At 46.9% G+C, this 26,180-nt stretch overlaps 2 protein-coding genes across 5 annotated transcripts; one reads left to right on the forward strand and one right to left on the reverse strand.

Moving 5' to 3' along the window:
* The first annotated feature begins 2,558 nt into the window (after positions 1–2,558).
* On the forward strand, positions 2,559–26,141 carry capns1b (calpain, small subunit 1 b). Of its 3 annotated transcripts, XM_046390151.1 has the most exons (13): positions 2,559–2,709; positions 3,704–3,841; positions 18,386–18,633; positions 19,803–19,875; positions 19,993–20,029; positions 20,732–20,824; positions 22,637–22,694; positions 22,831–22,895; positions 24,591–24,659; positions 24,749–24,827; positions 24,904–25,020; positions 25,557–25,615; positions 25,777–26,141. In XM_046390151.1, the coding sequence occupies exons 4-13, from the start codon at positions 19,829–19,831 to the stop codon at positions 25,801–25,803; spliced, it is 651 nt and encodes a 216-aa protein (XP_046246107.1). In that variant the 5' UTR covers positions 2,559–2,709; positions 3,704–3,841; positions 18,386–18,633; positions 19,803–19,828; the 3' UTR covers positions 25,804–26,141. The 3 variants fall into 3 exon arrangements, with proteins under 3 accessions (XP_046246107.1, XP_046246106.1, XP_046246109.1); XM_046390150.1 differs by lacking the exons at positions 2,559–2,709; positions 3,704–3,841 and adding an exon at positions 16,609–16,741; XM_046390153.1 differs by lacking the exons at positions 2,559–2,709; positions 3,704–3,841 and adding an exon at positions 16,609–16,741 and having other exon boundaries at positions 18,386–18,627.
* Positions 4,954–17,751, reverse strand: zgc:162698 (Transmembrane protein 87A-like). 2 transcript variants are annotated; one of them, XM_046390149.1, is made up of 22 exons: positions 17,089–17,751; positions 16,035–16,195; positions 15,055–15,127; positions 14,865–14,962; positions 14,334–14,453; positions 14,187–14,243; positions 13,751–13,810; positions 12,980–13,030; positions 12,626–12,767; positions 12,437–12,498; positions 12,166–12,349; positions 11,998–12,097; positions 11,497–11,590; positions 11,346–11,423; positions 9,851–9,959; positions 9,709–9,767; positions 9,342–9,445; positions 8,898–8,971; positions 8,692–8,753; positions 8,272–8,324; positions 8,146–8,176; positions 4,954–6,473 (listed from the first exon to the last, which is right to left on the reverse strand). In XM_046390149.1, exons 2-22 carry the CDS (start codon positions 16,170–16,172, stop codon positions 6,432–6,434), a joined length of 1,791 nt encoding a protein of 596 aa, XP_046246105.1. In that variant the 5' UTR covers positions 16,173–16,195; positions 17,089–17,751; the 3' UTR covers positions 4,954–6,431. The 2 variants fall into 2 exon arrangements, with proteins under 2 accessions (XP_046246105.1, XP_046246104.1); XM_046390148.1 differs by lacking the exon at positions 17,089–17,751 and having other exon boundaries at positions 16,035–16,451.
* Positions 26,142–26,180: the final 39 nt, after the last annotated feature.

Consider the following 26,180-nt stretch of genomic DNA (forward strand, 5'->3'; position numbering starts at 1 on the left):
GGTCACCTGTCAGCAGAACGTCTTTTAAGGAACCAACGGCTGAAGCAACAGTAACGCTCGTAGAGGTGACGCACACGTCGCTCATGTGCTCCACAGTCTGAGGTCTGATGGAGCTCGGCTCACACGGCGGGATGAAGGGAAGCCAGCGTGCAGTTTCCACAACAGCGACTTTTATTTTGATAGGCTGCTTCCCTGAAAACGTCATATTGTTTGGTTGATTTTTTTGTGTGTATTACAGTTGTCACCTGCCATCTGAATTTAGTATAAAACTAAAAGAGTAAACAAAAGACTTTCCCACCAGAAACTGATGCAGAAAAGTACAAACTTACAAACACATAAACTCTACACCACATTTCAAACTGCAGGTGGGCTTGCAGGTTTTGGAGGAGCAATCAGCAGCAAAACAGTCAGTAAAGTGGGCACCAACACCTGCAGGAGGCACACGGGCAAACCCACGACCAAACGACAGCACGTCCAGTTGTGTCTCCATGACGATGCAGTGGACCCGATGGTCCGTAGGAAGTCTGACACGTCTCAGGTTGGAGCATCTGCTTCCTGTTTTATTTAAAGTGTCACCTGCTGTCAGTCTGGTGTTTCCCGCCCTTTAGCTCCCGGCCCTCGTTGATTGTTGGCTCCGCCCAGGTGAGTCTCACCTGTGTCTGAGCACTGAGCGTATATATCAGCCCCGCTCCGTGTCCTTCGTTGCAGTGTTTCTTTGTGTCTTTTGTCTCATTCTTTTGATTTTCGTTTGCCTTTGCTTGCCTGCTGTGCTCTGAACCTTTGCTTTTGAACTAAAGACTGGGGGTTCACCTGCAGCTCGTCTCCTCACATGTGCATGTGGGTCCTGCTCACTGCTCATCCGGACTTCCTGGCTGAGCCCTCAGAGGGCCGGCAGGCCACATGTTGGGCCTCGCAGCAGCATTGACACATGTCTCGCCGTCTGTGAAGTGCGTGGTGACGATAATTCCCTACTGTCAGTTGAAATCGGCAGCATACTGTCTTGCTGTCAGGCCAAATCTGTGGGATTATGTTATTACAGCCGTAAAGCCAGAGTACAGTAACCGCACACACACACACACACACACACTGAAACAGCGTGTTGCTTATAGATGCTTTCATGGACAAAGCGGGGTAACAATCATCAGAACTGACGACGTGTTGGAGTGAAAATGAGACGAGAGCTTCGCCCTGCAGTGGAAACGACTTTGAACAGCACATGGAGAACATGAATGATGGTGATGGTGTCTGAGTAGTTCTGCTCGTCTTCAGATTTGTCTTTAATTGGGTTACAGTTGAGGTCAAAGCCATGGGAAGAGGCCGAGCAGATGGATTACATACAGGATTATAACGTAAAGACACACACCTACACACCCTGGGCTGACACACCTTCTGTCTTCTGACTCAATTAGATCTGAGAGCAGCTCAGGGGGACGTTCAGGCTGCAGCTGCCGTCTTCACGTCCAATCAGAGTCTGCAGATGGAGCACTTTGGCTCAGGTTTAAAGACATATGAAGAACAGTGAAGACTGAGACAGAAGAGAATTAACATGAGCTGGAACTCAACTGATGTGTGATGCTAACATATGGTCCAGTGGCATCAGCGGCGTGCGCCCCCCACAGGCTGTAAGAGTCATTGCACCGCACCTACTCTTGATTTAGTTGATCTGTTTATGTTCCACAGGCCACCTGACACACCTGACACACCCAGCGCCGTCGCTCGGCAAACGCAGGTTACGCACAGCGCGTGGCGTGCCTGCGTGAAAAGCTCGTGAAAAAAAATCATCACAATAAGCTAAGTACTGGTAACGATATATATATCGTTTTGTGATGATTCTTTCAACACAGGCCAATTTGCTGGAGAAAAAGGTGACTCTCCTTTGCGGCCCTCTCTCCAGCCTCCTCCTGGTGCCCCCCTCCCCAACCTCCCAGTGGTCTGTTCGATTATGCCTCAATCTCAAGTTAGGTTTGACAGACATCCGTTTGGACATGTCCTCGGAAAGGCGTCAGGAGTCAGGAGCGGAAAAGAGAAAAAAGAAGAGAAAGCCAGATGATGCTCACGCGTCGCTTGCAGGTAAGTGAATGTTTTAAATGTAATACTCATAAATCAAATGAGTTACAAAAGAGTTGTATTTATTTATTTTTTCTGCTGGGAATAAGTTAAAGGTAAAACGACAGTGGTTATGATGAAGTAAAAATTTACATAAATAATAATAAAATGTATTTAAATCATTTCTGTTTAAAATGTGTGACTTTAAAAATATTATTTCATGAGTTTCGAAAGGTTTTAAGGCGTTAAAAGAAAAAAAATATTTTTATTTACGTTACGATATGAATGTTCATGACCTTTGAGGGTTTTTTGGTACTTCCGGAAAGACCGACAGAGGAGAGAGAGGAGAGAGAGGAGCGGAGAGCGAATGGCGCGGAGCTAAGCTAGCGGCACGCACGGTGAGTGGGAAGAGACGCCACCGCCATCCACGGGACACACTTCGCCGGGTCGCCAACGGGTCGGCGGCGGAGGACGCTACGCTGCTGCCCAGGTGGACGGAGGAGTTTGACGCGGAGCGCTGGTCCTGGTCCTGGTCCTGGTCCTGGTCCTGGTCCTGGTCCGGGTGATAGCATCGTCACACAGAGGTGCGGTTAGCCAAACGTCCCCTTAATGAGCTCCGACTAAGCGCGCCAACGAGAACTCCAGTTAAAAGTGCACCAACAGGTGGGCAGTTGAGTTCTAAACACTTATCAACAACCATTATCCTCACGCGGGTTTCTGATTTTTGATTTTATTTTTCTATAGTACATTTTCAAACCGTGAGATTTTGTATGAGAGATCATTGAGTTGTGTGTGTTATCACTTATTTGAAATGTCCCTTTTACCACTTGATATTTAATTAGTGTAAGGTGGGTTTGAAGACACGAGCCGGTGGTAAAAAGGGTTACATAAATAAAAATTGTTCATTTTGTAGCCCTTTCATGCATGTCTGTGCTCATGCCAGGCAATACTGCTACTACCGTCAGCCAGCTTAGTAACGTTAGCTCCTACTAGCCATGTTCACACTGTGTTAACAAGTGTTGCAAGTGACTGATGCTGGCTAGCTAGTTTACGTTGTGGATATGAATATGGATATGGATTGTCGAAAGCAATTCATCATGGCTACTCGACTGTTTTCAGTTAGCAATCCTTCCTCAGGTTGCTAGCTAGCTATGCTATTTCTGATTAAGCTTAACTTGGGGCTTGCTACTGTCAGAGGTGCAGTCAAGTATCGTTACCCTATTAGCCAAGTTTACTTGGCCTGATACTGCATTTCAGGATATTTATAAATACGCATATTATTTATGCGGTTGCCCTCTCGTTTACACGTAAACGGTTCTCGTCGGTTTTCGGGTTCATAGGCCAAGGGCGACATCTGTCGGTGAAACTGTAATATGAAAAGGTTCAGTCTTACAGTTGTGTAGATTTCCCCCTTCGTATTCATATCAAATTATGTACAGAATTTTTATATTGTCCCCTATGAAACCTCTATAAATGTAAAATAGTAATAATAATAATAATTATAATAATGATAGAGTTTTGAATTTTGAAATGTACCAGTGATTTACACTTAGGCCTACATAAACCTAATTAATATATGCAAATGTTTTTGTACTGTGGTTCAAAACTGTATTTCAGTGGAATCCCTGAATATTTTGTCTTGTATTTCTGAATGCAGGGTCAGTGCTTAAATATGTGCAAGGAGGAACTCAAGGCCAGGAGGAAGATTTAGATGATCAACCATCCACCAGCTGGTCTGTGGACTCTGCAACAGCTCCCAGCCCTGACCAGCAACAGCCATCAACTACCAGTTCAGGTACAGATACAACTCCACACACAACCACCGCTTCTGAAAGCAGAGTGAGTCCTGTCACTGTAGAGACAGATGTGCCCCCTCCAACTGATCCTGCTCTACGGTCAGCTCACATTTTAGATGCTGATCATGACAGGTCCTTTTAAAGTCAGCTCTGGTGGTTGTGAAAATGTCTGTAACATAGTTCTATTGAATAGCAGAATGATCTCTGTACAGAGATGGGAAAGTCCCTCTGTTGAGTAAATTCTATTGTGCAGTTATTATTTCTTATGTATGGTTATTTACCGAAGAAATCTGCACATTATAACTTACAAGGGTATATACTTGAATAATATGTTCTGTGTTTGCAATGTTCAATGTACAAATCTTTGTTTATAATAATGGTGGTGGTATTTATTTATTATTATAACCTTTTTTAACTTCATGTTTGGTGTCATTATTGATTCAGAAGTATTTATTCAAGACATTAATATTGATGAGTTGTTTTGGAAATAAAGCGAATCGCACTGATAAATTCTGAATTATTGTTCATGGGGGAGGGGGCACAAAGCATTTATGCTTAGGGCACCCAAGTGGCTAGCAACGGCCCTGGACTCACCTGACACACCCGACTTGCCTGTGATCCTATGCTGTTCTTCCTTTGGTGGCACACAGTGTTTCACCTGGGTGGGTCATTGTGGATTTCATGTGTCAGATTACAACAAGTAACTCCAGTCAGCCCACACTACATTTAAGAGATGTTTAATTAGAATCTGAAAACATTCAGTCACAGATTTTAATACAGGAATAAACAGGGATGGCACACAGCAGGATGTTGACTGACTCGCCAAACTCTCTGAAACAAGTTTTCACACATGAGTAAAAGAGCCAGCAGCAAACGGCCTGCAGCCCAGAGGCAGGAGTCCAGCCAGCTGCAGGCTTCACTCAGACTCCCGCCTGCATGTCCTCTGGAGGTGAGCTTCACTGACCACATGGCGGACAGACGCGTCCCATGTGTCCCCAGTGCAGGCTGGACTGAAGGCTGGACACAAAGCGTTGCCGTGGATTTCAGGGTGCCATAAGTGTTGGCAGCTTTTTTAAAAGATAAAGAAAAATCAGACCAGAATGAAAACTAATTGACTTTCCAAGATTTTATTATTAATTTTTGATTCATTTACAAACCAAAGAGCACAGGACTTCACTGAGCTACAAACAGATGCTGCTCAGAGATGTGAAACTGAAGAGTTTATGACACGTCGCGTTTCAGGCTGATCCTAAGCAAACATCTTTAATCCAGTTTCATTCCTGTGCAGCTCCAGAAACAAACTGCTCACACACATTTCAGTGTGCCAGACTCTCAGAACTTACGTCTGGCCTGAACTGAATCGGTTTTACCAGTGCAGCTGTGTTGCATAAGGAAGCACACACACAAGCACACACCCACAGTGTTGGCTGCTGTCATAAAAACACTACACACACTTGAGGCTGGACATGTGAACACATACTGGAAGTGGGTTTCTCTGCGAGGCTTCCAGCTTTTACAAAAATATTTTCTTTACATTTACGTGGAGACGGGACCTGAATGGTGACATGAATATTCATACAACAGCTGCTCAGACCAAGTGCTGAGGACGACCAAAGTTACGAGGGAGAATCTGGGCCACGTTTCATGTGAATCCATCCTGCAGATGCTGAGATGCTTCAGTGAAAGTCAGAGAAAACCTGAGCCCTGAATTATGTATCTGGACCGTCCTGCCTTCACTGTTTCTGACTGAAAGGCTAAAGCTAACTGTTGTTAGCTTGTTGGAGAAGCTAACGCAGATGTTAGCCTGTTAGCTTCCCTGAACGGATGCAGGTACGCATTTCCGCAAACTTTGTCTTTTTCTGTCCGTCCCGACAAGACGAGGGAATCGAATTAACAGGTCATCATCGGATTTCTGAAGATAAGTTAGGACAGACGCAGTCACGGGTTTAGGATCTGCTTCTGTATCACAAGGACAGGACTCCCCGTCTCTGAGACTCGAGGCAGGACACCAGTTTTCTGCAGGGAAGGATTTCGTCAAAGTGAACCAAAGATGTTCTAAATTTTAACTGACTTTAATCAACAAGGTACAGCAAATCTGTTGTTACTGTTGCATTAATTCCTTTACACAAACAGAAAGCAACTGGGAGCAAAGCTGGAAAAAAACAAACCACCCTCACTGACAAACCTCACAACTCCAAAAAGTAAGAATGAGAAAATAATTCATGTATTCCTCCACATCTTTTTCTTTGAGGTTTACAAATCTGTAAATGAAGACACAAAGTCTGATGAGACAAGATCTGAGAATCGTGGAAACAGCACAAAGGCTTCAAATCTGTCAAAATATACTGTATAGAAATATAAATACAAACAGGCAATAAAAATAAAAAGGATCTGCGTGCCGCTGTGATCAATCTCACTCCCAGTTTAGGTACAATCAAGGCTTACAAAGCTCACAAAGTCAGGGATGGCGCCACACACCGACACCACCGTCTGACAAAACGCTCCCTCGTTCATCCATCAGTTCGTCTATCCCTCCTTCTCCACCTCATACACTCGTATTCATCCGTCCTCCGTCCCTCCACCTCTGCTTCACTCCATCTTGGACATCTCAAACTTCGTCGTTATGGTTTCCTGCAACAGAAAACACAACACCACACTCTTTTGGTCAGACTGTGAACTTTGACCGAGGAAGAGAAAAGTTCAGGCTGCTTCCTCACCTCCGCACGGCTCACCAATCACAGCGAGAAGTGGATACACATGTTCCTTTGTCACTTTCAGAAAGTTACAGAGGCGGGTGTACACAGATCCCACACCCCCCAGTCCCACATCGAAAGGTTTCAGAAGCTTCGTGAACCCCTCAGTGGCAGGCCGCTACGCCGCAGTGCCACCAATCACCACTAGATGGTTCTCCAGTGGACCTCCAGACTCTGTTGATGTGAATGGGAAAACCCATTCTACTTCAGGGACTAATATCAGTCCCGAGGTGAGTGATGCTGGTTCTGGTTTTACTTGGTATCACACCAAATGAGTGCATTTGCTGGAGCTTTTAAAAGGCAGAAATCTCGCTACACTCGTTGCTGCTGTCAGGACGGAGAGCACAACTGTTCACTGCTTCTGCCTGATTTCATTCATCATCCACCATCAGCTGCAGACTTTTCTGTGGACGACTTCCTGAATCACCCCACACTTCATCCCTCCCCCCACCCCCCAGAGAGGAGACCGACGGAAGGGGTCTGAGATCTCAATCTGTCCAGTTTTACCAAGAAGTTTGATCTGAACTGCTCGTCTCTGATTTAAGGCAGATTGATGTAGAGGCCAAAACCATCTCCCCCACCAAAAACCTGACTCGCTAACCCGTGACATGATCCTCGCTCATGACGAAGGACATGCGTTGTCATAACAGGCCGGACGGGGTCAGGAGAGGGCGTTAGATGATCCGCCAGAAGGACGGGAACAGTAGTTAAAGAAATGACTTCCTCTTACTTTCACCGTCCAATCAGGCAGCTTCATTACGCTTTTGGAGTTCACTCACACACAGAACCTCTCCTGACAGAAGACGTATGAGTTACAGCCTTCAGGTACTGCAAGTACACGCAGTACATGTGAAGGAGGCAGCATCAAAGCCTTCCTTCCTTCTTTCCTTCCTCGCAGAGGGAGCATAAAGGACATTTCATCAACACTGGATTTTAACAGCTCAGCAGACATCAGAAACTGATTTTACACAAGAGGCCCTTTGGCCGACTGCTGGTTCACCTGAAAAGGTTCTGAGTAACTAATGTGGAAACAGAACAATAAGACAGCAAACGAAGAACATCTGATCAGACTGACTGCTCACAAATCATCAAAGCTTTCACTTCTGCTTCTTTTGCTTCTGTTGGTTTGTGACTGAGATGATCAATGCATGAGCACCAACACACACACACACACACAGTCACACTGTGCTGCTCGCCATGACAACAGAAGAGGCGCAACAGTGTGATGTAACTGTGGCAACAGATGCTCTCTCCAGACTGACTGCTGCCCTCTGCTGCTCACAGTCAGAACTACAGACATGATGAACAAGTGTGTGTGTGTGTGTGCATCTTTCACTGGGCTACGGTCAGTGTTATTTTCAACCTACAGGTTGATGTGCTGCATCCAGGTGGACTGACTGATTGTTGTCCTGTTCACAGTGACGCTAGGCTCAGTTGTTTATCTGTGTGTGTGACCCTGACACCAGGATCAGTGAGGTGTAGTCTGACAGGACTGTGTGTGTCGTGACGTCTCGGTGTGTTTGCTACAGGGAGGAAACCAGCCGACGTACCTCATCAGAGTCCAGCAGGGGGGGCAGCGCACTGTGACGAGCACACAGAAAGACTGATGTTAGTTCTGATCACGTCTGATGGGACCTGATCAATGTCAGCTGATGGTGAGGATGATGATGACTTACACATCAGCCATAGAGGACGGGATGTTCTCCTCCACCCACTTCAGATCCTCATCCTGAAACGTCAGCAGAGTGTTGTTTGGAGGACGTCCTTCACTTCAAGGGTTTATGTTAGTGCAACACAAGGTTCAAAGGCAAAAGATCACACTAAAGCTCGTTTTGTTGCTTAAATGGCAGGAAAGTCAGTCGTTGGGAACATCCGGTCAGTCGGTTCACTGAACTCTTTCTGTAAATGTGGCTCACACAAAGACAAGTCAACACGTCAGCTCAACAGAAGGTTCCTCACGAGGCAGAGGAGCAGGAAATCAAAGAAGGGAGCAAGGGAGGAAGGCAGGCGTGAGGGTCATGTGGTCTGTCGGTCTGCGCTGGTTTGTATCCCACACTCAGCTTAGTTTGAGATGGTCAGTCTGATGCTTCACTCACCACTTTGCTGGCTTTGGCTGAACCGTTGGTCTCGTTTTTCGTTCCCCTCATCTTCATCCCCTCTGGAGACACACGGGACAGAAGACAGGATGAACATGGGATGATCATACGTGAGTCATGTGACTCACATTTGTGTAGTGTAGAGTCTGTCTAACTGGTAAATGAACAGCAAAGCACTGAGGATGGCAGTGAGGAAGGTTTCTGACCGAAGGCTTCGTTCATCATGGGCTCCTTCTCCTCTTCCTCACTTTCTTCATCCAGCAGAGAGCTGAAGGCGTACCTGACAGACACCAGAGGAGAAAGCAGCTTGACTTCACTGGAACAAACACACAAACTCTACATTCTGCTGCTTTGCTGTCTGTCTGGTTTGTCTGCTGTCCTGCAGGGTCTTGTGGGTGGAACTGGTCCTGGCCAGCCTTCCAGCTCGTATCTAAGAACTGGTTGTCACAGTTCAGCCATCATCCCTCTAGCATCACGGTTTTGTTGAGTTAAATTTTAGGTTTTGCACTCTACAACACCCTGATGATACTGACACCTCGCACCATGAAACGTGTATCTCAGTTGTTGTTACCGAATGAACACATTTGTAAACCTTTTCAGGCCCGTGAGCCGAGTCGTCACAGTCACAGAACAACCATGACATCCCCCACCTCTGATTATTGGCCGACGGTCGCCATAGGAACATGATGACCAGTAGGATGGTGGAGAACAAGAAGCGCCAGAAGGCGTCATCAATCCACAGCTCCCTCCAGTCCTGCACACACACGAAAACACACACACTGGCCTGAATCACAGAATTTAGAGAATAAATCAAACAACAGTCAGTTAAACGCACTGCAACCTAAGAAAACAAACAAAAAAACGCGAGCTGATGCACGAAACGACCTCATCAGACGGTCTGTAACTCCTACAGACTGCACAAACACGAGTCAGCAACGACGCAGACGATCCTGTGAGTGTGTGTGCGCACAAAGAGAAAAAACCAACAAAACACACACACACCCTGCTGATACTCACAGACTGGCATTTGACCATCTTGATGGTCTTGGTGGTCCAAATGATGAAGATGACGGACGCTGAAATACACACAAACACACAGCAGCTTTAGAGACGTGAAAGGCCGTCGCTGAGTATGAAACACCAACTGAACTCGTGTTACCTATGACAGCGAAGATGAGCGTGTTGGTGAAATGTCTGTAGAGGGAGAGCTTCACCACGTTCCTCCTCAGCCTCAGCAGCTTCATCGTCTGAGCCAGGCTTACAAAGATGTGATGACACAGTCAAGGAACATCAACCACAGCTGGAACCAGCACCATGAAGGCATCACGAGCTTCAGCCTCCGAGCTGAGCACCCTGTGGTCGCTCTGTGTTGTGGTCACCACGGTTTAAATGACATAAACAACAACAACTCCAGCATGAAGGAACCAAACAGGTTCATTTGAACCGAACTGTTTGAGGTGCGACAGTCTGCTGCTCTGTTGAGGGTTTGGTCAAACACCAGCAGCTGCACAGAGGCAGCGTGGAGACGCTCTGACTGTCACAGGAGGGTTTCATTTGACCAAACCACACCAGGCTGGTCGGTCGGAAACTTTTGACAGAAAGGTCTTCTCAATATTTAATTTAAACATGTGGAAACAACCGAATGTAAATTCAGAGATAAACATATTCACATTGGATGTGCAGAGTTTTGCTGAACATTGACTACACACAAAGACGAACAAAGCAGAAATAGAGAAAGAGAGAGATGAGAAACAAACTACTAAAAGGCAGAGCTGCAGTAGCGGATATCCACCAGCAGAGGGTAGAGTCGAGCACAGCCAAAGGAATAGCAGCCAGGAGAACTACGTCATCTTCAGCCTAGAGACAAAGAAGAGAACAACAGAAGAAGAAAGGGTAAAAACAGATAAAAAGAGGCAGATAGAGCAGGAGGCAGAGGAAGTGGGATGTGAAGGGAAGACTTCAGGACAGAGAGAACGAAGAAGAAGAAGATGAGGAGGCAAACAGAGGGAGTTAAAGGTGAAGAACCGCAGCCTACCACACTCAGGCCAATAAGCAGCTTCACTGAAAACTAGGTGGGTGGGCTTTACCCATCAGTCTGTTTTGGTCCACTTTATAAACTGATTCTGGTGTTTTTGGATAGGCTGATGTGGTGAAACCCACAAACCAACACACACAAACAACAGCAAACAGACACACAGACAGACAGGAGACGTTTTGTCTTCTACTGCCCTCTAGTGGCAGCAGGTACAACCTCAAAGGGCGGACGATGGATTGAATCACCTGGTGCTGCTCAGCATGATGTGGAAGCAAAGCCTACAGATACCATCAGCGGTGAAGTGAAATGTCCCTGCAGGTGTGTGGGTGAACTTGGAGCGTCACGGAGAGCTGCTGTTTGGTGTCGGGCTGCCATGTCTGGCCCGTGCAGGACTCTGGTTGTTATCAGACGGTGTTCTTCAGATAAACTCATCATTTTGAGAGTGTAAAATCATTCACGATAAACTCACTACTACGGATTGTTTACCTGGCGACGACGTGCACTTCGCCACTTTAAAATATCAGTAATGAATTACTGATCACCAGCTGTCAATTATCAATCAGGAAAATTTTACCTGATCATACTGGCTTGTGTGTGTGTGTACATGTTTAAAGGATATCCACCAGACAACACAGGAGTCAATGAAGGCCAGCACTATGTCACACAAAAGTCTACTGCTGTTGTTGTTGCTTCGATCCTACGAAGAGAAACAGGTCAGACATGCGCACACACACATACACACACACGCATAGTGTGTGCGTGAAACTTACTGCATTGACTCGCAGGATCCCCTCAATGATGGAGAACATCAAGTAGAGCAGACCGACACCGACGACTCTGTGGAGCAACGCACCAAGTCTGGGCCTGGTGGACAGACAGGCAGGCAGGCAGGCAGGCAGGCAGGCAGGCAGACAGACAGACAGACAGACAGGCACAGAGGTGTTTTAGGGTCCTGTCACACCACAAGCTGTCAACAAGTGCATTTGAAGCATAAAGAAATTGTGACGTACTTGCATTTCCACCAGCTGTTCTTCTAGTGAAGTTGAATTACATAAAGTTTCACCAGAAGGTGGAAGTTACGTTATGCATGAAGAAGAAGCTGAGTTTCCAACTGTTTGTCAACCACCAATAAACCTCAAAAAAGAAGGACCCAAAGCCTGGTCCTCATTAAAATCCTAATCAGGATTCTTCAAATTATTTCAACTTATTTTCTTATCAGGAAAAGAAAACCTCACGACGTTAAAACCGGTCAGAAGAAGGAGAGGACTCACTTCACGATGCCGTATCCCAGGCTGGCGATGATCACCAACACCCTGGCCAGAGTCCTCTTCACCGCAGAGAGCACCTCAGCGAACACCACCGCCCCCTGGACTGCAGGAGGACAAAATCGTTACCTTCACCTCCATCAGTCCAGGACCGTCACCTGTCCGTCCACCTACCTGACAAGCCGTCGTATCTGATGCTTTGGAACTCGGCGTAGTAAACGGCCTTCTCCAACATGCCCAAGAAGATGACCCCGCCGATCCAGAACTGGATCCTGAGCAGATCTCTCCAGTAGCACGCAGACAGAACCAACCACAGCACAGCCAGCAGCACGTACACGATACACATCACCATGTAGAACTGCAGGAAGAGACGCTGCTGAGGCAAACCGCTCCGAAGTGGACCAGCACCACCTGAAGGTGTGTGTGTGTATGTGCGTGTTCTCACCACCATCAGAGGCCATTCAGAGGCTGACATGTAGCCATGAGGACCATTCATGCTGATCTGCACTGGAAACACAAACACATGATGAGGATGACTCAGAGTGTGTGACTTCATGTAGAGTCTGGTCTCAGGAAGCCACTGCTACATGTGTGTTTATGTGTGTGTGCGCATGTGTGTGTGAGACAGACTGACGCTGCAGACTCCAGGGAGCAGGCGGGTTAGCAGGATCAGGCGGTCGGCTCTTGTCTCTGATCTCTCTGATATTCAGGAGGAACATGTAGGGGCCGTCCTCCCAGCTCTCAGCCACCATGTATAAGCGAGGGTCAGGATCCATCTGAGCAACAACACACACACACAGAGGAGTCACAACACAAAGACATACACAACACGTTTTGTTTGGGGCATTTAGGGTGTAGGGAGAGAAAATGAGGAGTAGAACATTTTGAAAGAAGTCAGACAGGAAGAGGAGGAGGAGGAACCAGAGCGGGAACAGGAGGAACAGCAGGAGCAGGAGGAACATCAGCAGGAGCAGGAGGGCGGACTGACCTCCTTAGGAGCACCAGCAGTTCTTCCTGTTTGTGGCGATGTTGCAGCAGCCTGACACACAAAGAGACAACATCAACCAACAGCTGAAAGAAACCGTCAAGGTTTTAATCCGAAGGAACATCTGAGAACCTGAATGTTCTGCTGCTGCGTCACAATCATCAAATTCACTCAATATTAAAATGCTGAGTGTGAAAACTAATGCTCTCCAACACGTTCTACTGTGTGTTCTGGTAAATGTTGTCATGTTCTCCAGCATTTATTTTACATCATGTTTTATGTTCTTGGACCTCAGCTGCCACATTCTTCTTCACTCTGCAGGTAGAACTGATACATGTTTTTAACTCATGTTCTACTGGAGCTTCATGTTCTGTTCTGGGTTCACTGCAGGTTCCACTGCAGCTGTTCAGTTGTGCTGACTGAACTCTCTTGGTTCATCCACTTCGTTGGGCCCGAGATGATTTTGTTCACCTGAAACTTTGTTGTTCCGGGGACAAAGGGAGAAACTGGACGTCCCACAATCCTCCAGGTGTTCACACCTGTGTCTGAACTCACTGCTACAGAAAACTTTATCATCAGAAGCTCGTTAGCATCGAGTGGCTAACGCTGCAGTCAGACTGGAGCCAGGCTCGTCCTGGACCGGCAGAACCACCAGAAGAGATGTGGGCCGAGGACTCAGCGTAGCCTCGTACGACTACCACAACACGCACTGCCTCTCCTGTGTGTACTACTGCATGTTCTACTGTGTTGTGCTGTATGAGTGACGTGCACCACCTTCGGTTTGGGCAGCTCCACCTCCCTCCTCCTCCTGCTCGAAGTCTTCACTGTGGCTGGCTGAGAAACAAACACATCAAACCAGGATCAATAAAATGATAACTGCAGTATGTTGCTTTGTTAAAGGCTCCTACTCTGTGGCCAAATACTTTCTGTTACTACTGAAGTACTTGAGTGTTATCTTCAGTAGTTAACATTTGGTTTTCCCACAGACTCCACATTCCTTGATGTTCACAGTTTGGTTTCAGAAAACAAGAAGCAGCACAGCCTGACAGGACGTGATGAACCGAGTGTGTAATCAGAGTCGAAGCAAAACAGGACCAGGAGTTTGGAAAAACATCTGCAGGTACATGAGGACTTTTAAATTTTATTCATTTAAAGGCCTAAATTATTGGACTGAAGAGAAACGATTACAGGATGGTCCAGTTTCTCTCACCTGTTCCTCCAGCACTTCTGTCAGCCGAGTTTTCTTCTCAAAGACATCCAGACTGAACTGTGACATAAAACAAACGCACCCGCTTTACAAATACAATCACCACATACACTCACTGTACTAATGTACTACTGTGTGTGTGTGTGTCACCGTGTTGGGGCTTAAGTTTGGCTTGCAGGTGATGACAGGATACTGGTGGAAAACATAATATCCACTTCCTCCTCCCTGTTGGACCCTCGGTGACCTGAAGTAACTTCCTGTACTGGATGTCTGAGGACAGACAGGCAGGCAGACAGACAGGCAAACAGGCAGAGAGGAGTTATTTGCTGGACGGTGGAACCACAGATGTCAGATCAGTAACAGTGAGTTACTGAGGAAACGTATCTGCAGAATATTTTCTTCATTAATGGATTAATCCTCTGGTCTCTGAGCAAACGACAGAAAATGGTATAAAAAAGATGTTGCCCGCAGGCGTCTTCTTTAGCTCAACAATCCAAACCCAAAGATGAACAAAGAAAAGCTACGAGATACTGCTGCCTTTGGCGGCTCTTGGCCGATCGGGACCGAGCTCGGGTCGGTACAGATATCGATCCTGGTGCGGCTTCAGGCTCAGCACAAACACGTGTGAAGGTTAGCACAGCGCAGCAGAGTGTTTGAGTCAACAAGAGAAAAGTGTCTCACGTCCAGCTTGAAGACCTCATTGTAGCAGTGCGAGTTCCTCAGATACCAGGACACGTTCAGCTGGACCGGAGACGAGGCGTTGCAGGTCTCTGACACCACTGAACACACACGCACACACACAGAAACGTGAGTTAAAGGAACCTTTAAAAGCTCCAGCACAACACAGTCAATGTCATCGAGGTCTGCTTACATTTGAGGTGGATGGAGCTGCTGTTGAACAGAGTTTTAGTGAAGTAGAAGATGTTCTGCTTCTTCAGGGTCTCCTGGGACAAACAAACACAAACAGCTGGTCAAGGAGCAGAATTTACTGCACTGATAGAACAACACAAAACCACTCAATACTTCAACAAAGCTTCATTCTGATTCACATCTGGAGGAGTCCAGCCATCCAGCATCGACTCACACGGTGAGTTCACGGCCAACACGGATTATTAGCAACCAATAAGGTGAGAACTGATTCAAGTAATGAAACATGATGTCATTTATTCAAATACTTTACTTAAATACAGTTTTGGGGTGCTTTACTTGAGTATTACTACACTTGAGATAAAGTTCAGTTACTTCTCCTCCACTACATTTAGCTGACAACTTTTCTGCAGCAGAGTATTTTACTGCATAGTTAATTTGCATTGATGTGATCGACAATCGGACAATAAAAAGATTCTGATAATCAGTCCATACCAAGCTTTATCTTTCTAACTCAATCCACTGGGTCCTTTGTTTTGTTTATGTCAAAATCAGGGGACAAATTGTTTAATTTTTAATATCATAGCGTAGTATCTTGAAAGTCCTTATTTATTTACCCCAAAAAGAAAAGCTAATAACCAATAAACGTTTTCGGTTAATCGACCAAATGATTAATCAACAAATAGCTTCAACTCTGTTATTATAATTATTGTTATTTGGAGCCAATGTAAAGTGAAAGGCTCCCTTAACACTCACTATTCATTTGCTATTAACATGACGTGATTAGCCTGCTAGCTAACGTCGCTGACATGTTTGCGACGCGGCGGCCGAGTTGCGGCTCCATACTGGAGCCCCCGCACCGCCGTAAAGCCTCACTTCAGCCTCCTCTCGAACCTTTATGACAAGTGAAACGATCAGCTAACGCCGAAAGACTCTGACACATCATCCACTGTGTCAGCCCGGCGCCACAAACACGAAACTCACGCTGTCGACGTTCAGTATCCATTTCCCCTGTTCGGACACGGCACTGACCGGCCTGGTTTGACCCGTCAGCACCAGCAGGAGCATCGCCGAGGACCAGACTCCCGGCCTGTACCGGCCCGGGCCCGCGTAGCTCGCCATTTGAGCCAAGAAGATACCAGGAACTGCAAAACATCAGCGACAACTCACAACAAGCGGGACACTTCCGGGTTCCGGCTGACCTTACGAGGAATGGTGCTTTCAGGGGCCATCGGAAGTTTAACCACAACTTATAAATATGTTGTTTTCTATTGAGAAAAAAAAAAAATCAAACCACTACAAATATCTGTATTATCCCCACCAAGGAACACTGTGTGGTGCTCTCTAACTGTCCACACCAGAGCGCAATTAATAAAATAATTAAATGCCTGTGCATTCAGCAGTAATTGCTTCAGTTTGGTCATTTTGGTGTATCTTGTGAGTATTGTCAGGACGTAGTGTGATGCTAACATGTCTAACTTGACACGAGTAGTTTCTCATTGTGACCACTGGGGGGCATGTTTCAGCTCGGCGCGTTAAACTAGCGACAGTTTTACTTTGACCATTTTGTCTTACGTTTCTTAGTGTGATGTGTTAAGCACTTTAACTTGTCCTGTTGAAAGGGGCCGTACAAATAAACCCCGACTTTCCTTTGAAACAGAAACTTGAGAGGAAGAAACTGCTGCGTTAAGGTAAATGATCACACTTTTACTGCGTGCTAATTATAAGACGGACATTTGGCAGCGTTCATATACTTAGACTGCAGTGATGGACTTGGTGCAGCCGATTGAAGTATCTGGTGGCTTTTGGTGGAATCTCGTCATAATTTGTCAACAAACTGGTTGACAAATTGAGAAAAACAACACACGGAGAAAAACAAACCAGGTGTCCAGGTGTGCAGTCTCTGTTCCGCTGAAAATTAAACTCTTAATAGCAACTGCATATGACCGAAGTTTTACCCGTCGTCATCAGCTGTGTTACTAACTGCTGCATGTTGATGGCAACATGCTGACGTTAAAGTGGTTTTTTCTCCGCTTACGGTGTTGGTGTGTGGGGGGCTGATGTCGTTACCGCCTTGAGTTTCTGTCCCACCGGCCGTCAACGTCTGTTTGACCGCCACGTTAACTGACGTGTGCCGGATGTCTGCCAGTGTGCTCACCCTGGAGGAAATTATCTCTGCTTTCTAAGTTTCTGTCTAAAACTGATCTGGTTTCCACCCATTAGCGTTATTTCTACCGAGGCACTAAGGACTAGTTTCCTATGTGGATTTATTTTGATAGTATTGACAGGAAGTGTCACTCTTCTCTCACGTCTCACCTGACGTATCGTGCCCTTCCGTGACCACAAGAGGGCGGAAAACAGATTTTCAATTCAAGCACGTAAACACAAACTATTAAACCAGAATAAACAAAACACACAATAAAAAGTAAACAGTCGTGACTCAACACAGAAGACGTGATACGAAACAGTGAATAAAATAAGTCTGAAACAACACGTGGCTTAACAGTAGTGATGTTTCTCGTCACAGTCAGACATTAAAGCCTGTACTTCACTACGCTGTCGCTTCTTCTAAAAGGGCAGCAAATGAAGGAGAAACAGTGAGATCATGGCTGATAGAATGAGTGTGATTTCCACACAGCAGGCGAGTGTTTAGCTGCCAGACATCACGCTGATCCACCCACTTCCTGCGAGACACACCTGCCTTCAGCTGCATGTTTCAGATATTTTAGTGTTTTGTAATCTGCAGGTGGAGCCCACTGGTGCAGTTTGTTTCTCTGCACGTTCTTCTTGTCAGGTGTGTGAGGTCGAGAGCAGAAAACAGCCTGACTCTTGAGGTCTTTCACAGTTGCAGCTTTTCCTTCATGAAGTTTCCTCCTGTTTCTGTTTCACAGTAAACTGAGTCTCTGAGCTGTAGGCAGATGTGACAGATGTTTTACACCTGGATCAAAACAGACTTGTTGTCAGCTCAGTCTCCAAAGTCAGCTGTTGTCACTGAATTTTAAATTTCTGGTTTCTGTCTCTAAGCAACAGTTTATGTGTGTTTTGTGTTGGCGTTGTGAGTCTGCTGTTGTTACAGTGAAGGTGGAGCAGATGGATGCACAGTCTGCAGGTCCTCACGTCATCACAGTCGGTCACTTCACGTCTTTTTACTTCTTTAAACCACTGGAAAAGAAAGAAGAAACAGAAAATATATTATTATACATCTGACTGGAGTCACCAGGATGCAGGCTGCAATTTACAACTGAACCAACATCACAGTCTGAGCTTTCCCACTGAATGCCTGATCCCCTGAATGCATCATAAAGTGTATTTACTGTATGTCCTCTCCAGCACAGAGCGTTACTCGGTGGGCACTAGGACCTGGAGCACCACCCTGCCACACAAGGAATGCAGAGGGAGACCTGCGTGTGTGTGTTGGGCGGGGTTCATGCAGTGTAAAAGAACTGAACTGGTTTTGTTGGACTCTGGCTGTGGGAGTGTCCTCCTGTCTGAGTCTCTCTGACTGTCTCTTGGCCTGTTTGTCTTCAGCTCAGTTGTCTGTGGCCTGTCTGTGTCCTCAGCACTCGTCTCAGTCTCAGTCTCAGTAAGTAGACCGAACTTGCCTGTTTTTATGTGTGTTTAACTTGTGAACTGTTGTGTGTTTGTTGCTTTTATGAAGTGTGTGGTTTGTACTGTGTGTGTGTGTGTGTGTGTGTGTGTGTGTGTTGGCTGGAAGCTGGCTCTGGGCTGGTTATGTGGAGGTTTTTGTTCAGTTGTGTGGAAAAGTACAGAAGAAGAAAGTGTCGGTTCAGCTTCTGTCTCTGACCTGAGATCAGGTACTGCAGTACTGATGTGCGTACTGCTTCATTATACTGTCAGGACGACGTACTGACATCCTTAAGTACTTAGCACACTGCAGTACCACAATGTGAAACTACTTTGTCCCAGAGAAGAGTCCTGTGTGTACATGTTACTGCAGAACTTTTCAAAATAAAAGTCTCACGGGTCTAGAAGTCATGAGAGCCAAACTTTGATGAAATGTTTGATGACTGATTGGCCCTCTGTTGCACCGTAGTTACCTTTACTTACCTTTTATAAAATATAGTCTTTCAGGACACATTCAACAACATACTTTTCACAAATAGTTAATAGAGTAATTGAGAACACATGATCAGATTGATGGACGATGAAGTGAAGTCACAGCTTGGCTGGTTCTGATTGGTCAGTTTGCGATCTGCAGTCTGGTTGACAACATTCTTCTGAAATGTGATGAAGTACAGTATTTTGTACCATGAAAGTATACTTTAGATGCTGCGTGACTACTGCTAACAACAAAGGCAGTAATAATGATGATAACTTGATTGTGTAGCACCTTTAAAACAGTACAAAGAGCTTCACAACAGGAAACTCCAAAACAGAATCCAGTGAAACGTTCTGAAAACAAGAAAAACAAAATGGAGAGTGAAACAGGACATTGATCGGTCCTGATCGGTCCTGATCGGCTCAGCACTTCTGAAGCAAATGTACTACAAGGTTAAGCTTGAATAAACGGATGTGATGAACAGTGAAGTTGAAGCTTCTTCTTCTTCTTCTTCTTCTTTGGCTCAGTTTTGTTCAGTTTTTTAACAGCACGTTTGATCAGCTCATTGATCAGTGATCGCCACATCAGTCGTGCGATTGAGTTGTTAAAGTGAACGAGCTGCAAACTGATTGGTTATCGTGTTGTGGTTTGTCCCTGTGGATATGAAAATGTCATTTTGTTTCTGGTTTCAGTTCCTGTGAGTCACACAGACGACAAAATGTTCACAGTGAATTCCTTCATCAGAGGCATCGTGAATGTCGTGAGGTGAGCGGACACACACACACACACACACACACACACACACACACTCACACACACACACACTGTGACAGCTCCCCTCTGCTGAAGCTAAGCTAACGTTTTGTTTCCTTCCTCCAACAGCAACATCGACCCAGCTCAGTTTATTCCCTCAGACCCTGTGAGTACCAACACGACCAGTCTGACTTGTGCTGAAACACCTCCTCCTGCTCCTGCTGCTCCTCCTGCTGGTCCTGCTGCTCCTCCTGCTCCTCCTGCTGCTCCTCCTGCTGCTACTTCTCCTGCTCCTTCTGCTCCTCCTGCTGCTCCTCCTGCTCCTCCTGCTGCTCCTCCTGCTACTTCTCCTGGTCCTCCTGCTGCTCCTGCTCCTCCTGCTACTTCTCCTGCTCCACCTGCTGCTCCTTCTGCTCCTCCTCCTGCTCCTCCTGCTGGTCCTGCTGGTCCTGCTTCTCCTCCTGCTGCTCCTGCTCCTCCTGCTGCTCCTGCTCCACCTGCTGCTGCTCCTCCTCCTCCTCTTCCTGCTGCTCCTCCTGCTGCTCCTCCTCCTGCTCCTCCTGCTGGTCCTGCTGGTCCTGCTTCTCCTCCTGCTGCTCCTGCTCCTCCTGCTGCTCCTGCTCCACCTGCTGCTGCTCCTCCTCCTCCTCTTCCTGCTGCTCCTCCTGCTGCTCCTCCTACTGCTCCCCCACAGTTTTGCATTTTATAGAAGTGATAATTAGATTTTCATATCTGCAGCTTCAGTTCTTGAGCACAAAGAGTTTGTTTGTTTCATCCGAGTTCAGAAGCAAACTGACACACACAGCAGTTTGTCTGAGAGTGTGACCTAACAGAGCCTGTGTGTGTGTGTGTGTGTGTGTGTGTGCAGCCTCCCCCTCGCAGGCCGCTGAACTTCGCCGAGACTCATGAGAGCGAGGAGGAGAAACAGTTCCGGCGGGTTTTTCAGCAGCTGGCTGGAGATGTAAGTCCATCATGTTCAAGTTTAATGCAGTTTCGTGTGTGTGTGTGTGTGTGTGTGTGTGTGTGTGTCCACACTGCGTTTGGCTTCCACTGCGTCTCCACTTTGGTCCAGGAACAGACTGAGAACAGAAAACTGACTGGACTCAAAGTGCAGGTTGACTGAGAGCAGGAAGTCTGAGAAGACGTCTGCTTTGTGTTCTGTGGGTTGTTTCTGAGTCGCGTTCAGGGAACACATTTAGTGTCCGTACGTTTGGAATCTGTTTGTTGTTACTGTCGTCCCTCTTAAACCTGACGGACGACTTCAGTCCTGCTCCACCCATAATGGGAGCTTCAGAAAAACTTCATTAACTCATTCATCTTTTTAAAGTCCACCTGTCTCCATCAGTCTGTCTTTCACCTGCCTCTGAACCACACCTGTCAGCCACATTCCAGACTCCACCCTCCGCGGTCCTGAAGGTGTCCTGAGGTATGCGGTGATACCAATCGGCCGGAGTCAAAAAGCTGGAGGAACGAGTACTACAGCAGAGCGACAGAATAAAGTACTCTGTTGGTCACAGTATCGGTACTTTAGTACAGTACACCAAACCCTCAGGACCCGCTTCCCCCGGTCAAACTGTCAGACAGTCTCGTCTGTTCTCGTCTCAGTCTCTGATGGCCTCCCCAGTCCCGATGAGACCTCTTGTCCATGTGACGGAGCAGAGGAGCCTCAGACCTCCACTCTTTGCTCCTCTTCCTGAACTTTAACCATTAAGGTGGTTTGGTGTCACTTTTCAGCCCGCTGCAGTCCTGATCCCTGATCCCCCTGATCCTGACCCCTGACCCCAGTCCCCCTGATTCCTGATCCCTGATCCTGCGAGTCTCAGCTTCAGTCCTCACCTGCTGTTTATTAAAATCAGCTTTTTCACTTCATTTCATTTCCATTTGTCTCCTCAGTTTGCATGCGGCAGATACCACAGTCCACACACACACACACACACACACACACACACACACACACACACACACACACACACACACACACACACACACACACACACACACACACACACACACACACACACACACTCAGGTCTTCCTCTGCATTCCTGCCTTTGTGTGGCAGGGTGGTGCTCACTCCCTCGGGGTGTTGTTCTGTGTGTGCGTGACTCATCAGAGGGGTGTGTGCACTGGTTAGACCAGAAGTCAGACCACAGTAATGATGATGATGATGAAGATGAAGATGATGAAGCTCTTTGTAGTGAGGTGGGTGGGGTCAGAAAAGCTTCCACACACCGAATCCGTCAAACTTGTGGGGCAGCTCTGACAGAGTGTTCATTTCTCCAGGAAATAAAGTTTGTTTTGAATGAGTGAGTCAGTGAGAAGAACGAGTGAATAGAACTTCCTGTTAAATCCCATTAAACTTCCTGCCAGAAACAGAACGATTTTAAGGTGCTGGAGAAGCAGTCGCAGTCTGTTTTGTTCTCAGCTGGTTTCCTGTGCACTCACACACTCACACACACACACACACACACACACACACACACTCTCACACACACTCTCACACACACACACACACACACACACACACACACACACACACACACACACACACACTCTCACACACACACACACCCCTCCAGCCCTGAGTTCCCTCAGGCGGAGTCAGTCAGTCTCAGCTTCTCGATGATCTCTGTGGTTCAGCAGTGAGTCAGAAACTGGAAAAATATCAAAGGAAGTAAAAGGAAGCAGCTTGAGTTTGGTTTGAGTCACAGTCAGATCAGCTGTGTGTGTGTGTGTGTGTGTGTGTGTGTGTGTGTGTGTGTGTGTGTTGCAGGACATGGAGGTGAGCCCCAAAGAGCTGAGGGACATCCTCAACAAAGTCCTCACCAAACGTAAGTGTGGTTTTCTGTTGTTCTGCTCTTTTCTGTCCCGACTGGCGTTTTGTCGTTTAGCGAGCGGCTTTGATCGGCGATGTTTTCTGCTTTTCGTTGGCGTGAAGCCTGACCGAGTTTAACGTTGTTGTTTCAGACGGAAACCTGAAGACGGACGGTTTCTGCATCGAGTCCTGTCGGAGCATGGTCGCCGTCATGGACGTATCCTTTCACTTCCTGTCAGAGTGGGGTTGGCTTATGGATTGGCTCCTCCCCCCTCAGCGTTAGCCACAGCGTTAGCCACAACGTTAGCGGTTACATTGTGTTGCACACATCCACACGTCCTGCAGGAAGGAGACACACAACAGACAGACGACAGACCTGCAGCTCGTCGTGACACACACAGACGTAACCTGGGTGCTACGCTGCCATCCTACAGCCCCACCTCACAGCCTGCACTCTGTGAATGTCTGGGGGCTACGACCTCCCAGCACAGAACACAGCAACAGAACAACTCAGGAACACAGCAACAGAACAACACAGCAACAGAACAATCAGAAACAGAACAACACAGCAACAGAACAATCAGAAACAGAACAACACAGCAACAGAACAACTCAGGAACACAGCAACAGAACAACAAAGCAACAGAACAACACAGCAACAGAACAATCAGAAACAGAACAACACAGCAACAGAACAACTCAGGAACACAGCAACAGAACAACACAGCAACACAGCAACAGAACAATCAGAAACAGAACAACACAGCAACAAAACAACTCAGGAACACAGCAACAGAACAATCAGAAACAGAACAACACAGCAACACAGCAACAGAACAATCAGAAACAGAACAACACAGCAACAGAACAACTCAGGAACACAGCAACACAGCAACAGAACAATCAGAAACAGAACAACACAGCAACAAAACAACTCAGGAACACAGCAACACAGCAACAGAACAACACAGCAACAGAACAACTCAGGAACACACCAACAGAACCACACAGCAACACAGCAAAAGAACAACTCAGGAACACAGCAACAGAACAACACAGCAACACAGCAACAGAACAACTCAGGAACACAGCAACAGAACAACACAGCAACACAGCAACAGAACAACTCAGGAACACAGCAACAGAACAACACAGCAACAGAACAACACAGCAACACAGCAACAGAACAATCAGAAACAGAACAACACAGCAACAAAACAACTCAGGAACACAGCAACACAGCAACAGAACAATCAGAAACAGAACAACACAGCAACAGAACAACACAGCAACACAGCAACAGAACAATCAGAAACAGAACAACACAGCAACAGAACAACTCAGGAACACAGCAACAGAACATCAAAGCAACAGAACAATCAGAAACAGAACAACACAGCAACAGAACAACACAGCAACACAGCAACAGAACAACTCAGGAACACAGCAACAGAACAACACAGCAACAGAACAACACAGCAACACAGCAACAGAACAACTCAGGAACAGAACAACACAGGAATACAGCAACAGAACAACACAGCAACAGAACAACACAGCAACACAGCAACAGAACAACACAGCAACAGAACAACAAAGCAACAGAAAAACAAAGCAACAGAACAACAGAGCAGCACAGCAGCACAGTGGGTCTCTGCAGGTCTCTGCAGGTCCCCCCTCTCACTTGTGGTTTGTGGTCAGTGCTGATCCCTGAGCTGCACACAAACATTTGTCTCCTCCACAGTCCAGTCTGAAAACTGAAGGGGGCGGAGCCTCTGCCATCAGGCCCTGACTCTGAGTCAGTGACCTCATCAGAGTGGACGACGTGTCCCTTTTCTCTGTGTGAGGCAGCATCAGCATCTTTGTTAGGTTCACTGTGTGTGTGGGTTTGACCTTTGACCTGATCCTTCAGGGTGACAGCACAGGCAAACTGGGCTTCCATGAGTTCAAGTACCTGTGGAACAACATCAAGAAGTGGCAGGTCAGTGTTCTGCACGAACACGACATCACGGACCGCCGCCGCCGCCAAGCGCTTGTGTTGTTTACGTGTTTGTTGTTTATCGTCAACAGGGTGTCTATCTGTCCCACGACAAGGATCGCTCAGGTGTGATCTCCTCTGGCGAGCTGCCCGACGCCTTCAAGACTGCAGGTGACCAACACTGCTGTGTGTGTGTGTGTGTGTGTGTGTGTAGAACATTTCAAACTCTGTGTGTGTGTATGTGCAGGTTTCCCTCTCAATGAGCAGCTCTACAAGCTGATTATCCGTCGCTATAGCGATGAGCACGGTGACATGGACTTCGACAATTTCATTGGCTGCCTGGTGCGACTGGATGCCATGTGCAGTGAGTCCTTCCTCCCCCACTTCCCCCTCCTCTTCCTCCTCTTCCTCCTCCTCTTCCTGCTCCCCCTCCTCTTCCTCCTCCTCTTCCTGCACCCCCTCCTCCTTCTCTTCCCCCCCCTCCCCCTCTTCCTCCTCCTCTTCCTGCACCCCCTCCTCCTTCTCTCCCCCCCTTCCTCCTCCTCTTCCTCCTCTTCCTCCTCCTCCTCCTCCTCCTCCTCCTCCTCTCTTGTTCTAATTTGGATTTTTGTTTTTCTGCTGAAGGTTCGTGTTCTTCCAGGATTAGGGTTAGAATCAGATTCTGTGTTATCTTTTCCTTTAAAGAAAATCTTCTTCTTCTTCTTCTTCTTCTTCTGCTCATCTGCTCCACGTGATGTGATTGTTTGTTCATCTTCAAAGTGTGTTCAGCAGGTAACGAAATGTGAAAAATTCCTGAGTGAATGAGAAGCACTCGGCTGCATGTTGATGTATTTTCAAGCTGAGTCGTCACACATGCTGCTGTTTAACGTGTGTGTGTGTGTGTGTGTGTGTGTCCTGCAGGAGCCTTTAAGACTCTGGACAAGGACAACAGTGGCTCCATTGACCTGGACATCAAGGAGGTGAGACAGTGTCCTTGGTGACTCGCTGATGCGTCACTGAGGCTCGTGTTTTATTTTATTTTCGTCACTCGTAAATCAAAGTTCAGTGACTTTGATTGAGTCCTGATTGGTGCAGGACTGAGGACGTCCACAGATAACCTCTGTCTCCTTCTGTCCCCCAGTGGCTTCAGCTCACCATGTACTCATGAGGCGATGGAGGGAAGCTTCCTGTCCTCCGTCCTCTCACCCCTCAGCCCCTCTCAGTCCTCCTGTGTGAAACCCCAGCGTCTCCATGGTAACGGGACCAACACGCCAGACGACAGCAGAGCCGAACTCCAGAGACACATCGAAACGGGACCAAAGTGGAGCCGATGCTGCTGTTGCACTGTCCCCCTGCTGCCAGGCGGCGGCGCTGCAGTCCCCATGTTACAGATTTCTATATTTTATGTTTCAGGATAAACTTGGAAAGTTGTTGATTTTTATTAGGCTTAAAGTGTTTATGAAATAGACTCTGACTGTTTAAGAGAATAAAGTGACACAGCAGACATCTGACTTGTGGATTTTCTGTTTTTGTGGAAGTCGTTCT

Source organism: Scatophagus argus, chromosome 5 (genome assembly GCF_020382885.2).
Source record: "Scatophagus argus isolate fScaArg1 chromosome 5, fScaArg1.pri, whole genome shotgun sequence".
NCBI classification, from domain to species: domain Eukaryota; kingdom Metazoa; phylum Chordata; class Actinopteri; family Scatophagidae; genus Scatophagus; species Scatophagus argus.